We start from the raw sequence: 17,592 nt of genomic DNA, 5'->3' as shown, positions 1-17,592 counted from the left end.
AGATTAAATAAGAAGATCATACCATCCCATAAATTAAAATGCGACCGCCTAAGAACGCGCATACACTACACCACACATAGATGGCGCCACAAAAAAATGCCTTGTTGCCATCGATTATTTGTAGATTGTGGTTGTGTTATTTTCGAGCCATAAATCTATGTCAAAAGTGACACTTAACGCCATCTACAAGTATAATCGAAAGCTACAAGACATTTTTTGTGGAGCCATCTAAGTGTGGTGCAGTGCAGTGTATGCGCGTTGACGCGTTCTTTAGGTTAGGCGGTCGCATTTTAATGTATGAGATGGTATGATTTTCTTATATTTAATCTATGGGTTAACACAGTACGATGTCTTTCTAAGAGGTTCAAGTGGGCTGGGAACATATTCGTAGCTTGTTTTTACGTCTGAGTGCGTTCTCCGAATTGCAATCTGTTGGTAATAAATTAGCTTGTGGTTTTTGTAAACCAGGCAGGCAAGTATGGTGGCGCGATAAAGGATAAAACATCTGGCCGTCCCTATCGCACTTAAAAATAGTGCGACAGGGACGAAAGGACCTACGGAACTAATTTGTTCCGTCTATTGTCCTTTGAGTCGTCGGCAACCCGGACCCTCTTTAGAACTTGTACACTCCTTTTTGCTGTGTACTTAACACAGCAAAGAGGAGTCAGGTTTCTAATGGGTTGGTAACGCGCATGTGAAACCCCTTTAGTTGCAGGCGTCCTTAGGCTACGGTGACCGCTTTCCATCAGGCGGACCGTATGCTTGTTTGCCACTGACGTAGTATAAAAAAAGTACAAAAACCTACCTTTTGTCCCACCCATATGTTAGGGTCCTACTGGGACTTATAAATAATAACGCGGACTGTATCAAAATAGGCTGGTTTATTCCGCCTTAATTACAGCTTAAAATCCCGGCCAAACAGTTTATAAATTAATTCGGTATTCGTCCGTTGCCGGTGAGGTAGGTAAAGGTGAGGCTGCAAGCTTATAAAGTCCTTCTTGGCAATCTTCATCTGCAACTCGACCAAAGCCTGTCACATCGAGCTCGTCACGGCTCTTTCTAGTGAGGCATATATTGCCGCTTTAAAGCGTTTCGTTTCTCGTCGCGGGTTACCATTGTCCATTACAAGTGACAATGGAACTAATTTCGTTGGCGCTTGTAATGAACTGGCACAACTCCTTATGGAGTCAGATCTCGAAAGTCAGGTAGCGCAGGAGGGCATCGAATTTAAATTTGTACCTGCTTATACACCTCACTTCAACGGTCTTGCAGAAGCGGCCGTTCGCTCCACAAAGCATCATCTTAAGCGGCTGCTACAAACTACACACTTCACTTATGAGGAAATGGCGACTTGTCTCACTGAAATTGAAGCAGCGTTAAATAGTCGTCCTCTCACTTCATTTTCCACTGATCCTTCTGATTTTACGGCCTTAACTCCTTCTCACTTTTTAATTGGCCGCTCACTTATGTCTATACCTCAACCACAAGTGCCTGATGTGAACATCAATCGCCTGGAACGATACAAACGAATCCAGCTCATCCGGCAGCATTTCTGGTCCCGATTCTCGGTTGAGTACATCGGTTTACTGCAGCAAAAGCTGAAGTGGCAATCCTCAAGCAAGGAGTTAAAACTCGGATCGTTGGTCCTTATAAAAGATCGGACTCTTCCACCCTTAGTATGGTCTCTAGGGCGCGTAACTCAGCTCTACCCAGGCAGTGACGGGATCAGCAGAGTGGCTGAAATAAGGACAAGGAGAGGAACTATTCGAAGGGCATACAATAACATCTGTCCCCTTCCAGATTCTTGAAGTCTTCTCTACTACTTCAACCCGGGCAGCATGTTGAGTACTCGACATACGCACGGGAGGAGACGCGCGGGCGGCGGGCGATCGCGACGTCATCGCGGCAGGCCTGCGAGCAGCGCGCGGCACACACACTCACCTTTACCTACCTCACCGGCAACGGACGAATACCGAATTAATTTATAAACTGTTTGGCCGGGATTTTAAGCTGTAATTAAGGCGGAATAAACCAGCCTATTTTGATACAGTCCGCGTTATTATTTATAAGTCCCAGTAGGACCCTAACACATAAGAAGGTACATAAAATTACAGTTCTGATGCCGTAGGAGCATATAATTATGATTTTACGACTTTGTTCTACGAATAAATTAGTTTGACCCCGTTTGAATGGCTTTATAATTATTATACGGTTTAACTCGATTTGCATTTTGTATGTCCGGAATCCGGATTTCTTCCTCTATAAGTAGGTAACAAATATCACAAAAATATCGGTTGAGGCCCTTCTCATAGAGTATATTGAATACAAAGAGGATCGAGTATTATATAATTATATAGAGATATATAATTATATAGAGTTACTTATCTTTGTTAAATCTTTATTAGTTAAGATTAGTAGTTAAGAACAAACATGTACTATTAAAATAAACAGTTTTTTTTTTACTGTCGAAGAAAAATGTGTAATCACAGTGCATAGACTGCCATCTCTTGACACAGGCTTAAAACTTTTGAACCTCAGTTTTGACAATTTGGCCCATATTCTTAGGTTAATATGTTTTAAAATGTCAAATAGTAATATTAGCGCCATCTAGCTGAGCGTACCCTAAATGTATAATGCCATCTAGGCCACAGTACCTTTTTCTGTATGGTAATTTACTGCTACTGAGGTACGTTTTTTTTCTTAGACTTTATCTGCCTAACTATACGGAGTTATATATGTCTTTGGTATAGAGTTATCAGTCAAGATTTTCGAATGCAACGCCATCTATTATTAAGTTACGACAACTTTTCATGTGACTTCCCTTGCCTAAAGGTTCCTTATAGCACATAAAGGATGTGGACCCTTTAAACATGGAACGCCACGTATTTATGGTAGGATCTTTAATTAAGTTTGATGTGACGACCGGTCTGACCTAGCGCGTAGTGACCCTGCCTGCTACGCCGCGGTCCCGGGTTCGAATCCCGGTAAGGGCATTTATTTGTGAGATAAACGCAGATATTTGTTCCTGAGTCATGGATGTTTTCTATGTATATTAAGTATTTGTATATTATAATACATATATCGTTATCTGAGTACCTGCAACACAAGCCTTCTTGAGCTTACCGTGGGACTCAGTCAATCTGTGTAAGAATGTACTATAATATTTATTTATTTTAATCATCCATAAACCAGTCACATAAATAAGTATTTCTATACTGACTTATTTGCCAAAAAAGATGACATTAATAAATTTTACCATTTAATTACATACATATCATTAACCGTAGAATGCGGTTTGCTAGTTTGCGGGTGGTACAGCGACATCCAGCGAAAAATTTGGACATTAAAAAATACTTATACATTTTACGACAAGTCATTACCCAGTTTGTGGGGGTAACAGTGACATGTTGCGAACAACTTGCACTACGGCATACAATTGTTTTTCACGCCCTCTATCATTGAGTTTCCTAAACATATCCTAAGTACATTAGAAAACACCGTGCTTTCTACTACGAAGGTATACAGCTCACAGAGACACTAGTTTATTTAGGAACCGGTTGAAATGTATGTTGTGAAATCCCGTTTCTTCGATTAGGATATATCTATGTTCGCCTGTGCTTAAAAAAATTGAAATTATTTAGTGTTTATTGTAGGGCAAATTCACTAAATTAAACTAAATCTAAGTGCATGTTTTTGGGGGATATCTGCACTAAAAATTAGGCGGTAATTTCAACTTGTACAAAGCCAGGCACAGTTTTACGATTAGGTACGAGTAATAGTGACGTTTGTATTAAATAAAAATAAAATTATGGTATGAAAATTATTTTCTTGAAAATAAAACGTTTATAATGCTGCGTCGTATACCTTATGCTAAGTAGATGTAGAGTTATACCATAGAGGAATAAGTAAGGAAAGAGTTGTAACTCCATACATCAGTCAATGCAAGCTATTTGTAGTGACATCTAGCATCAAACACGCGTCAACTAGCGTAAATTATCAGTACCGCTTCTTGTCAATAGATGTCGCGACGAACAAATAGTCTAATGCTCAACAATTTTAGCTAAAATTACAATAGTATTAATCAGTACTCTGTTTTCAATTCCTTCTGCTTGTAATATAAGTTATAAAGTGTTTTAATATTAAATTTTTGGCAGACGCGACATTGTTGACACCTAGTGTCGAGTAGTGGTACTGATAATTTACGCTTTTTGACGCGTGATTGACGCTAGATGTCACTACAAATAACTTGTTTACTGATGTATGGAGTTACAACTCTTTCCTTCTTATTCATCTATGTCTTATACGAACACTAGTAAAAATAAGTGTTTTATTTTTCCAGAAAAGCTTCACCATGGTCATGGCGGAAGACGACGATGACAGCGACAACGATTGTCTTTACATTGACGAAGGTCTAGAAGGTCCTTCACCCAAAACAGGCTCCACCAATCAGCCACAGGTTCCAGCCAGCACAGCCACTACCGGCACCAGAAACCTGCCCGATTTAGACGTCGACTTCTTACCCCTTCTGCGGAATAAGGAAATTTTAAAAAACATTCCACTCATTCCAAAAGAAACACCAAAACAAACTCCTAAAATTGCTTGCAGAGATTTCTCTCGAAAACCTTTTGATGCAAGTGACTTGTTAGACTCCGCATTATACCATCATCTGACTACAGACAATCCTCCTCACAATAAAGAATCTACGGGTTTACCAAATGGTGTGACGGCTGAAGACAATCGGAATCTCAGACATTTATTAGACGAACCACGCAGACCACCGACTATTCCTTATGCATTACCAGCTGCGCATCGAGGTGTGTTTCCCCAAATAGAAACATTTACGGCACCACAAGCCCAAAATAGTCCTATAACTCCACCTAATATTAATGGGTACGTCCAAAATGCTTCTAGAACTCAACCTAACATTAATGTTTACGTCCAAAATGATCCTTCCAATCAATCAAACACGAATGTGTATATCCAACATGGTCAGCAAATAGTTGCAAATCAAATGTCGATAGTACCTTCGAACCTCGCAAATACGACAAGTGTAATCGTACCGCATCCAGGGAGTCCTACAGGAGTAACTGTGACCTTAAGGCAACCGACTGAGAGACCAGTCAACCACATTCCACTAACAATCAATGGCTATCCAGTCCAGAATGGTGCAGCTCCTGTCAACCAAGAAGCTCAAGGAAGACAAATCTACAATCACGCCGAAACGCGCAGGGAATATTATGGCCAGACGCCGATGCTTTACCAAGGAGCTACGCCTTACAAAACTTGTGACCAGACATGTCCATGCAGGAGAGGTGCAAAGCCACATTCCCCTTCAAACCCTGTGGCTGGCAGGGGTGTCGTAACGAGTATGCCTTTGAATCCTGGATATGAATTTATTAGTCCTTCTTCAAGACCTCAGCAACAACCAATAAATTCTACATTCAATCCTCATGGTTCGAACCAGGTACAGCCAGCTCCTCAGTCTCAAGTAATGAATCCTCAATCTTTAAATGCTTTCAATCCTCAAATTACTTCAAGGCCTGTAGCAAACCTTCAACATCAGCCAACGCATTATTTGAATCCTCAACCACACCTGTCTTCACTCCATCAAATGACACTTTCCATGGCTTCTGAACATCAATCAATGACTTCCCAAAATTTAATGAATACGAGTATCCAACCAAGTACAGGTCGAGGAAGAGATCCAATCAACATGTCTCCTTCAACTCTTCATCATCAAGCAATGAATGTCTCAGTGAATCCTCAATCTCATAGCTCCGAGTCACCTCCGTGCTACTCCTGTGCTATGGGTAAACAATGTGCTAAAAACGCAATGCCATCGTACCTTAACGTTCAGCCTTCAGTTCCAGTGCCAAATCCTCAAACGAGTGCTTGGAATGGCTATAGGCAGGACAATAGTATACCTTCTCTTTTGCCACAAAATCCTGGATATAATAATGAGCAGAATAGCAGAGCGGCTTATTTAGCTTCATTGAGATCACAGGAATTAATACAAAATGCAACTAGGGATATACTAGGCCCACCAGGTCCTGTCGTTGTGAACAAGAAAACAAGTGCTCCTGCGAAACCAAGAGCTAAACCCGTCAGAAAAAGATATAACGTAATACCTAGTTCATCAGCAACTATAATTTTTAATGAAGCAATTAACAATGATGTCTATGTCAGTAATATGTCCTCCTGTTCCATTACTGTGCCAAACTGGACGAAATTTGGAACCGAAGATACTGCTCCCAAACAACCAACCCCAAAGCATACAAAAGCAAAAGTATCAAATGTTACAAAATCTCAAGTCAATATTGAGCATGTCATTGACTTAACAACTGATATAACCCAATCAACTGTGAACGTGGCTTTTAAACAAAGTGTTAATGAACAAACTAGTCTAACGACGACCAGCAATATGAATACAATCAACCTAATACAAGATTCTTCCATCGTAGAACACCAATCAAAATCTATGGACGTGAATGATAATAACAATGAAACGTTAACAAACTTGATGAAATCATCCACTCAGCAAGATACGTCCAGCAATGATACTGATAATCAATCAAAAATTCCACTGATAATGGATATGCCAGATTTAAGCATGGAAATCAATGTTGAGCCGCCGATACAACCTAGCGTAAACCAAATAACAACGAATGCTATTACAAAAAATGTACAAAGTGAAACGCTTTTACAAGAAGCAAGTGATGTAATAGACTTGGAGACTGCATTAGCTTTGTTAGATGCGGAAACTGACGAAACTACTACTAATGTCACACAAAACTCTAAAGCGTTATCTACATCAATTAATAGTTATGAACTTGTGTCTACGACTTCTGTGACAACAGCGACAACATCACATAACATAGAAAGCAATGATGTTATAATAAGAACTGATGCACCTAATTCGGAAATACATACGAACCGAACAGTCAACACCCAGCAAATAATAGAACAAAACACAGTCACGGTTTCAATTGTAAACCAAATTATCACTAATCCGAACATTTCGTTGCCCGAAACAAAAACCCTTTTAGACATTTTAAACAACGTGCAACAGTACAACATAAAGGAATCTCGTATGGAACAATCATGTTCTGAAAATGAAAAAATAGACGACGTTGTAGACGCTACCTATACAAAAGGAATTGAGGAGGACGATGGCAAAACAACGAATGATGGTACCTTCGACAGACTGAAAACTGCACGACAACATTTAGCACGGTGGTCTGCTATGATAGACCATAATAACGAAACTAAACTCGCAGACAACAATACTAAAACAAACAATTGCAATGTATACCGTATCGATGTAAAAACTGGCCATCAAGGTGAATATATAGCTCAGCTTGAAATACCGTCATCTGATGGTTCTACCGCTAAACAAGAAACATTTAGTATCAATTCTTCTGTCAACAAAACCACAGACGATAAAAGTGCTGATGATATAAATGTATTGCCTCAAATAGAATCAAAAATAGACAACCAAGATATAAATGACACTGTTGAGTCAAATGATACCAAAAATGAAGAATCAGAGACGTCCGTGGACGAGTTAGTATTTTTTAAATTTCAGATAAATTTCTTTAGACTTGTGCAAGAACGCCTAACTGAAAACAATCACGAAGTATATGCTCAAAAGCTTCATGCTGCTATTCGTGACCTAATTCGTATAAGCGACCAAGATGACGCAACAGCCGATATTAAATATGAATGTCATGAATGCCATAATATCACTACTTATTCACCACGCCAACTTTATTACAATGGAATAAACTATCTATCAAGTCTTATTAATGGTGCAAATAAATGCCAACTTTGTCTTATTTTCCGAAGAAAATATATTGAAGTATTAATGAAATACATCCAGCTGGAGACATCAGGCAAAAATTTAAACACATCTACTACTTCTAGAAAGGAAGCTACTGGAAATTCAGAAATTAATGATCAGCCATCTGACATGACAACAGATTTAGTAAATGAGTGCAAGACTCATTCTGAAACTGCACACCAAAATGAGAAAGATGATAACACTGACAAACAGAAGACGGATTGTACTGTTACAGAACAACAGAGTGAAACAACAGCTAACGTATCATCATCATCAAGTTTTAAACAAGTTGAAATAAGTGAAATCAGTCTTGTGGTGAATATATCACTACACAGACTAAAAAAATCAACTGTAGAGGCACTTACACGTTGTCAAAAATCCAAGTCTGATGACAAAAAATCAAACAGAGGTGAGACATCGAAAATTGCTGATCGTGATAGACATAGTAAAGGCAACAACAATGCGAACAATCCTGAAATCGAATCAGTCGAAGGAAGTCTACCAACTAAAAGAAGTGCCACCACAGTTCATGACAACAGCAATATAGGGGCTTCTATGACCACAAGCACTAGTGAAAATGAAACGGAATCATGTACTAAAAAACTAAACAAAAGTGCAAAGAACGATTCCACTAACATTCTAGAAAACAAAAATCAAGAGCGGTGCGCTAACAAGAGGAAAAGCAGTAGCACTGAAACCGATTTTAGCACAAATCCTAATTCACAATCATCTTTATCAAATAGTAACGACGTGGACCTAGAAAGCCGCCCTAAACAGAAGAAAACTATGAGTTACGAAACACCCTCCGATTCACAAACAATAAATAAAACTATTGTATCCAAAAACAAAGACGATGACAACAAAAAACATAAAACAGAATCCAAAAAACGGAAAAGAGTCACTGCTGAAATTGTACCGACGACATTTTCAGACATTAACAAAAAGGACACAAACACCTCAAATAACGTGGATAATCAAAACAAAGACGAGCACTTGGAGAAACAGAATAAGATTTGTAATAAAACTGCAACTATTACAAGTGTAGACGCACACAAGCGCAAGACTATAACAGATAACAAACCCTCCAAAAAACGGAAGAGTACTAGTGGTGAAGTTGCACCCAGTAAAACCCCAGAATTGGAAAATAAAAACACTAATGTATCGGAAAACAATGACAAGAATAAAAATACAAAAAATAATGCCAACTCAAATGAGCAGCAAAATAACTGTAAGAACAAAGAAAGGCCGCAGGAAACGACTAAAAACACTACTACAGAAGACAAAGAAATATCTAACAGAAACAATGCAGCAAAAAATAAAACTACAAAGCATACCAATGCTACCAAAAACATTAGACTTGAAACTGCTAGCAAAAATGATTCTCCACAGAGGAGAAAATCTAATGATAAGAAAATCAGTAGCAGCAAACAACCATGCAATTCAGAAATAAATGAGGGTTCAAATAATAATAAGGACAGTAACCAAGTAAGGAAAAGCATTGATTCTGAAACTACTACTAATAAAGATACAGAAAAGCGTAATGATCAAGATTCTTTAGCAAATAAGAACAAAGATAACGAACACAACATAGCTACGACTTGTAAAGCAAGGGAAAGCACGAACACAGACATTTCAAGCAAGAAACAAACTCTTATATCGAATAATGCTACAAACTCAGAAACTATAACCGATAATCATGGTGAAATTCAAAAAATACCATCACTCATACTCAAACTTTTTGGAGATCGCGTAGAAAAAAAAGCAAGCCAAAATCACGAAAAAGCATCTAACAAAAGTAAAGAAAAAACAAACGCCATACAAAAAAATAATGTACCCAAAGTAGAAATTCCTGGCAAAAAGGTGGATAAAAGTAAAAATGACAAAAAAGATATAGATTCCATATTAAAAATAACAGACAAATTCATTTGCAGTACTTGTTACGTCAGATACAAATGTTTCACAGCGTTGGAAAAACATTTGACTGACGACCATGAAATTGTCAAAGTAGATCCGTCAGACTATACCCATGTGAAAATGGTAACTTGTCCTTTTTGTAATATTGAAGTTATAGAGAAAGATTTTAATAAACATGTAAAGGCGCGACACGCTGATAAGCATGCGAAGAAACTTAATAAGTGCTGATAATAATGACAAGAAATTTGAACCCTGGAGCACTGGTCTCACAGCGAGGTAGTAAGCTATGAGCTATCGGCTATAAAAACGAACAAAAGATAAGCGTGCAAATAAAGAGACACGGCGATATTGATAGCTCACCGCTGGGCGAGTAACTATAAACATCGCCGTGTCACTTTTATTTACGCGGGAGTGATTATCTTTTGTTCGTTTTTATAGCCGATAGTTCATAGCTTACTAGCTCGCGGTGGGACCAGTGCCATAGGGACGGCCAGATGTTTTATCATTTATCGCGCAGCCATACTTGCCTGCCTAGGACACTGTAGACCCTTTTCACTGTATACGTCAAAGTGACAGTTATGGCAAATAGATCGCGGTGTCAATTAGATAGGGGATAGGGCCTAGGATTTAAATCGGCTAAATTATAGATGGACGAACAAATCTTGTCACTAAAAGCAGGCGCGAAATTTATATTTTTCTATGGGATGATAATCCATCATTCTTGCTGCCTTTGTTAGTGTCAAGAGTTGCCTTTGATTTTGATTTTAGATACCTACCTACCTCGTTCTTTGGGTGAATCAACTTTTTCTTGCCTAGCTGTTATTGCCATGGTTACGGTCCCCTTCGTCACGCTGGTTTTATGCAAAATTATGCTACTGAAATTATGCAAGCATACACGAAGTCCATGTTTGTAGGTGGCAAATTAAGGAAAGGGCTTGTTAACACCAGAAAAATGCATGTTTGCATAGTTTGAGTAGCATAATTTTGCATAAAAGCAGCGTGACTCAGGGGACCGTAACCATGGCAATAACAGGCAAGAAAAAGTTATTCACCCAGTTATAAGTCCCAAATAAAAAATCAACCCTTAATGAGTGAATTTATATTCTCTTTCAAATGTTAAAACAAAGTGATAATTAAGATGTTTAAGGTAAAATATAGTTATTATTTTTTCTAATTAGACATTATTTAGTATATTTACTTTTATTCATGTATAATTTGTGGATACTTTTTAAAATATCAAGAAATAAATTACATTTACTTCTTGATTTATAAATTTTGTTATAAGTTTATACCACGTTGTCGGTTTTTGATAATATTTTACTGTTTTTTAGGCTAATTTAATGTATAAGACTAAATTTAATTTAATTAGTACAAGTATAATTAAGTGATTATCTACATAAGTAAAAATTCATTGAGTTTTTAACCGATTCTTCTCACTATAGTCTATTTCAAAAAGAAATTCAAACTCACAGTGACAAAGACATTCAGCCAATGATATATATTTGGTAATAATGGAATGAGGAGGCACACTCAAAGGTTATGAGAGATGGCGTCACTTTAATAGTCCATTGCAAAGATAAAGAATTTCATACGTGCGAGCGAGAAGTTGTTATTTTTTTTCTCTCTCTCACAAATGAATATCAGCAGAGAGGAATAAGTAAGGAAAGAGTTGTAACTCCATACATCAGTAAATGCAAGTTATTTGTAGTGACATCTAGCGTCATCAACGCGTCAATCACTCGTCAACTAGCGCATCAGTACTGCTACTTGTCAATAGATGTCGCGACGAACAAAATGTCTAATGCTCAACAATTATAAATATTACAATAGTATTAATCAGTACTGTAAGAGAGTCGGCCTATCAGTGGAGAGCATCCAAACATTTAAACAACGCTTTGAATCAATATTTTTTTATATTTTATAAGCTAAGTAACAACCGTTCACTCTCAATCGCTGCTTCTATATGAATGCCCCTTTGAAGTGTTCGATTTCCTTGACGTTTTTATACTGTTCCAATTTTAAATCAGGGACTGCCAGTCAGCGACCATGACTGCTGTAAAAGGTTTCATTCTGAATGCGAAACCTCTTACATATCCCTCCCCCTTATGTTAGAAGCAGCCATTGTTCACAATACTACACCCTATCCTATCCTATTCTACCCTAACTACCGGTTGGCCCTACCTAAGCCAGGCCCCCCTACACACAAAAAAAAAATCTCCTAACACCCAATAGTGACAGCCTCATTCAAGGTAGCCAACATCTAACGCTCTTTGCGTGGTTGCCTAGTCCACGGTTGAGACCGCCATAATTTGGATAGTTGGACTATAGCCAAGGTCCTCGCAAATTAGTCAGATATGGACTATGGTTAGGAAAACCAATGGCAAAAACCTAACCCCTGCCCATCGACTAAACCCTTTTATTTTGAACTTTCTGACAGCTAATTGTCTGTGGCCATGACTAGATGACATTGACATGACAGCTGTTAGCAAATTCTCCTAACTTCAAGTAAAAAAACAAGGCAAAACGTTTATTTCACATGAAAAAACATAATAAATTTTGAAGATGCCGATTCTTGTTGGCGGTGGCGTTGAAGTGGGGGCTTCTCATGGCCGCCAATCTTCCCGCCGCGCCGGTTGCGAAGTGAAGCGGAGCCCGAACGGCTCATGAAGATTGCTGCAGCTGTAGTGTGCTGCACGTTGGTGATGACGACGAAGTGGGGGTTGCATATGACCGCCAGCCATCTCGCCACACCGTGAACAGCTGGATCATCTGGTCATCTAGTCGGCCTTGTCTTGATACATGTAAAAGAAATGTGTATGAACGTTGTTCTTTGTAGTCAGGAAATTATAAGGGTGTTGTGACATTACTCTATAACTTTAAACGATTGTATCTATTTATTAAATATTTACAGTTTGGGGTGTGTTTTATTCCACAGTTTACATATTTTCATATAACTTAGCCTTATTGGTAGCTATAGGAAAACATTATGGAATAAATAAGCCTATCAAATAGTTTTTATTCTAATATAAACATTGCATAAATAATATGTATAGTATTCTACATGTTATATATTGCGCCAAAATAATTAGTTCTATGTGGTTATTTACAAATAATTATCCTTTTTAACATTAGGGATAGGCAAATGACATTTTCTGTCACAAGTCGTTTTTCCTTTGAAATAATGTACATTTTAGTTCACTAATCACAATTATTCCGTAAGTTCTACAATATAATGTATAATTAAAAGATTGAAACTAAATTTACATTGCCTATCTAATGTAACCTACATATCTAGGAAGATTTACTGCATATGTGTATGATTAAGTATATAGGTATGATGGAGCTGATGTTCACGCAATTTGCGTCGACGCCCATGGTCACCGAAGAGGAGTCGTTGAGTTTCTTGAACAACACAATCTTGATCGCCCGTTGCTCTGTTGAATGTCTCGCATTCCATTTTTACGTCAATTCTGCACAGCTATATTTTAACTATGGAATGGGTGATAATGAGTATTAAATAATAAGAAGTATATCACCCGGAATAGCTCGTTGTAGTGGCGATGATGGTCACCATGAAATCCTTCTTCTTAAAGCGCTTAAGCTTATCGCTTGGCATGTGCTTCCTCGCGCTATGAGGTCGGGGTTCGTTGTCTGAAAACTCTGAAACCGAAACTAGGGGAAACTTTCAGACGTTAGTGCCTCCACCATGTAAGAGAGTCGGCCTATCAGTGGAGAGCATCCAAACATTTAAACAACGCTTTGAATCAATATTTTTTTATATTTTATAAGCTAAGTAACAACCGTTCACTCTCAATCGCTGCTTCTATATGAATGCCCCTTTGAAGTGTTCGATTTCCTTGACGTTTTTATACTGTTCCAATTTTAAATCAGGGACTGCCAGTCAGCGACCATGACTGCTGTAAAAGGTTTCATTCTGAATGCGAAACCTCTTACAGTACTCAGTTTTAAATTCCTTCTGATTGTAATATAAGTTGTAAACTGTTTTTCACCACACCAACTGATAAAGCCTTTCTTTGCTATTCGAAAACAGATAGCAAAATTGCATTTTATCCACAAGAGTGCAAAGTAATTTCATACAAATTTTAACTTGATGTCTAAAGCTGGGTGTTGGAATTCACGTATAAATGATGATTTTGAATCAGGGACGTTAAATAAATTGAAGTTTTTTATTTATTTTGATGTTTTACAGTTCATATTTTCATAGTGTTGGTGTGGTGAAAAATTTTGTGTTTCACTCGGTGGCAAAGTTTGTTTTACCTTCGTGCCTTGATACCCTCGCAACGCTCAAGATTCCACTTTTTGAACCACTCGCTACGCTCGCGGTTCAATATTGGAATCTTTCGCTTGCTCGGGTATCAATATTGGCACGTGCGGTTAAACAACAACTTTGCCCCCTTGTAAAACAAATAACTATTAATATTACATTTTTGGCAGACGCAATACTGTTGACACCTAGTGTCAAGTAGAAAGTAGTAGGCTGGAGGAGGCCTTTGCCGACTGGCAAACAGACTTTCAGATGATAAGAAAGAGAGATATATTAGAATACTAAAACTATATCCATCTGAAATGTGCTGAGGAAGAGGCTCATATAATAATAATAAAAAAAGTGTCAAGTAGTGATACTGATAATTTTCGCTATTTGACGCGTGATTGACGCTAGATGTCACTACAAATAACTTGCATTTACTGATGTCACCCAGAGTGTCCAAAGCCTCGACAAAAATAAGATTAAAAAAAAAAATTTACTGATGTATAGGTACAACTCTTTCCTTACTTACTCGTATTCCTCTATAATGACAGTGACATGCCTAGGCACTTGCACAGGCGCCGCCTGGCGGGATAAAATGTCAGTGTGCCTCCTTATTATACCACTGGCCGATCGACAAAGTCCTATTGGTTTTTATTTAAAGTCAATATGGTCAATATGTTATGATGGTGACGTCAAAACGATTCTGGTCTATATGATATTTTTACCAACCGACATTGTTTTGATTGCCACTCTTCACCATATCATAGATTAGACATAAGAAGATCATACCATCCCATACATTGAAATGTGACCGCCTAAGAACGCGCATACACTACACCACACGTAGATGGCGCCACAAAAAAAATTACTTGTAGCTTTCGATTATACTTGTAGATGGCGTTAAGTGTCACTTTTGACATAGATTTATAGCTCGAAAGTGACACTTAACGCCAATCTACAAATAGTCGATGGCAACAAGGCATTTTTTGTAGCGCCATCTATGTGTGGTGTAGTGTATGCGCGTTCTTCTTAGGCGGTCGCATTTTAATGTATGCTGGGAGAGTATGATCTTATATTTTAATCTATATTGACCTTATTTCCTTTAAATATTGGAATAGACTATGGAAATATATTAAGTAATTTAAATAAGTACCTAATTATTAGTATATGTTAATTCCTTGTCGCTCTTAACAAATTGGTTACATTTAGTTAGATGGAGTTTAGTTTTGTTTTATGTTAGTTTTTTTCTAATATTATATAAAAGGCACTTGTACTAAATAAGGCATCTCATTCTTGGGGTTAATTTTAACTCCCTGATTTGTACATGTACCTGATTCACCTACTTTTATCAATTTTAGAGCAGTTAATTTGACTTTATTCAAGGTCAAATTACTTTACCCACTAGTGGATAAAATGCGTTTTTACCAGCTGGTATTGAAGGACAAAACACGTGTTTCCGAGCTAGTGAGAGGAAAAATTCGTTTGTCCCTTTCCAACCTATTAGTGTGATAAAAAAGGACAAACGAACTTTATGGGCTTGATAACTTAGAGCACGTTTATGAATAAGGGGTAAGAATGTAGTAAACTTAGTACATGGTCTTATTTGTGGCAGTCCTTATAGTTTATTTTAAGAATTCAAAGGACCTATACTAGTTAAAGTTAGACATTCATTGGCAGATGTTTATTTTATTGTCTGTTTTACTTTTTTCGAAATGTGGTTTATTCAAAATCATGAGCTGTTTCGATTCCGCAGGAGAAAAATGTTTTTTTTTTTTTTCACTCAATTACAATTTCTTCTAAAACTTGTAACTCAGAGGAAAGCAGTGTGTCTTTTATTGGGTTCTAAAGAGGTCAAGATTCTTAGTTGAGAAAAAAATTCTTAGTATAAAAATTGCCATCATACATATTTAGTTATAAAATATCATTAACACTCAAATGTTTTTAAGTTAGTCAAGTTATTTTAAGTATTTTTCTTACCAATGTAAAAGAAAAAATAGTTAGGTATTTTTAGTTAAATGAATGTACTTAAGAGTTTTAACTATAAAACTCCCGTGAGACTACCGACCGACCGCCTTTACATGTCGAGAGCGCGCTCTCGACATGTAAAGGCGGGGTGTCGCTACTCTTGAGAAAGGTTCTCGAAATTGAACCGAAACATGTCGAACGCTATATCGACTTAATACGTGAATAACCCGCTTAAAATATTTTTAAATACTTAAGAGTTGCATCAAGCTGAGTTGACAGTGATTTTGAAAATTTTAACAACCCCGCCTATACAAGGGTTAAGTATACGTTATACTTACAAGTTTAACTTTTAAAATAACATTTACACCGGCGGGTCTGTGATCTGAGCTTGGTATCTTTATAAATCTACATTGAGTTTCTTGTATGTAACATGTAACGTTCTTCTCATTACCTCATTAGAAATAATTTTATATAAAAAAACGCCGCGCATTAAATTTTACTAAATCGGTCACATATTACATGCTGCTATGATAAAAAAAATAGTTCAATTTTATTTATACTCTTTTTTACCATTCTGTAATTAATATAATAGAATAGATTTAGGTTAAGATAGTAAAGCTGGTGAGTTTGTTCCGGCGTTTCTTCTCATCAGCCATAGCTTTGGAAGCGCTAGTAGTGACGGACATGTACCCAAATTATAGAGAAATAAGTAAGCATAGACTATCATAGAGTGATCCACTTTGTAGTGGGGTGTCAGCACTGCTACTGAACTATAGATGTCGTGATGATCGAAGTCTACCGCTCAACAATGTTTAACTATGGACGGTTAAGCAAATCTTTTCACAAAAAAAATTGAAAAACGTAGAGTTTTAGCGGCCAATCGTCTTCATAAATCGCGTGCCTTCCTAAACCTTGACGTTGGCGGAATCACCGTCAAAACGAAGGTTTATTGTCCCATAGAATATACGAATTTCGAGCCTTTTTAGTGTTAAGATTTGATAGAACATCTATAATGTAACCGTTGCTGAAAATTGATAATTATTACACTTCTGTCACGACGTCTATTGTCAAGTAGCAGTACTAATGAATTCGTTACTGGACGCTAGATGGTGACTATAAAAGTCTAGCATTTTGGTAAGAAAAACTGTTGTGGAACCACAGAACTTTATTTATATAGAAGAAACAAGTTCATCTATTTGTATAGGGACCGAGCGTGTCAAATTTTGTACTGAAGTTGTTTCTTGCCTGTAATTTTAAATATGTCTCAGGCTCTTGATTGTTCATAATTTTTGTGTTGTTGCAATTGAATATCACGTAACGAGGCATTTTTTATGTTTTAATTGACTTCAACTTACAAAAATTGACGCCCGAAAGCTGCAAGCTGCGATTAAAGACGGACAACTCAGTGGATTTCACTGAGTTCATTTGACACGCTAAGTAGATACGTTTGCTTGATCTATGGTATATATGACATCTGTGTGTGGAACACTCGTTTGCTTATTTCTCTATGACATATAATTTAAAAGGGTTTTAAGGTTTATTACATTGACCATTACAGACACTAAAAAAGAGATGAGAAAAGCTATGCTTTCGTCGCTCTGAA

At 37.4% G+C, this 17,592-nt stretch overlaps 1 protein-coding gene across 2 annotated transcripts in view; it reads left to right on the top strand.

Moving 5' to 3' along the window:
• The window catches only part of LOC125239227 (putative uncharacterized protein DDB_G0282133), a 68,795-nt gene extending 58,753 nt beyond the window's left edge, over positions 1-10,042 (top strand). For both annotated transcript variants that reach the window (XM_048146758.1, XM_048146759.1), the window contains exon 4: positions 4,340-10,042. In XM_048146758.1, the coding sequence (XP_048002715.1) occupies positions 4,352-9,982 (5,631 nt within the window). In that variant the 5' untranslated portion in view covers positions 4,340-4,351 and the 3' untranslated portion in view covers positions 9,983-10,042. The remainder of the gene's footprint in view (positions 1-4,339) is intronic.
• The last annotated feature ends 7,550 nt before the right edge of the window (positions 10,043-17,592 follow it).

Source organism: Leguminivora glycinivorella, chromosome 25 (assembly GCF_023078275.1).
Source record: "Leguminivora glycinivorella isolate SPB_JAAS2020 chromosome 25, LegGlyc_1.1, whole genome shotgun sequence".
NCBI lineage: Eukaryota > Metazoa > Arthropoda > Insecta > Lepidoptera > Tortricidae > Leguminivora > Leguminivora glycinivorella.
The sequence above is the reverse complement of the archived record's forward strand: the minus strand, read 5'-3'. Positions and strand labels throughout refer to the sequence as shown.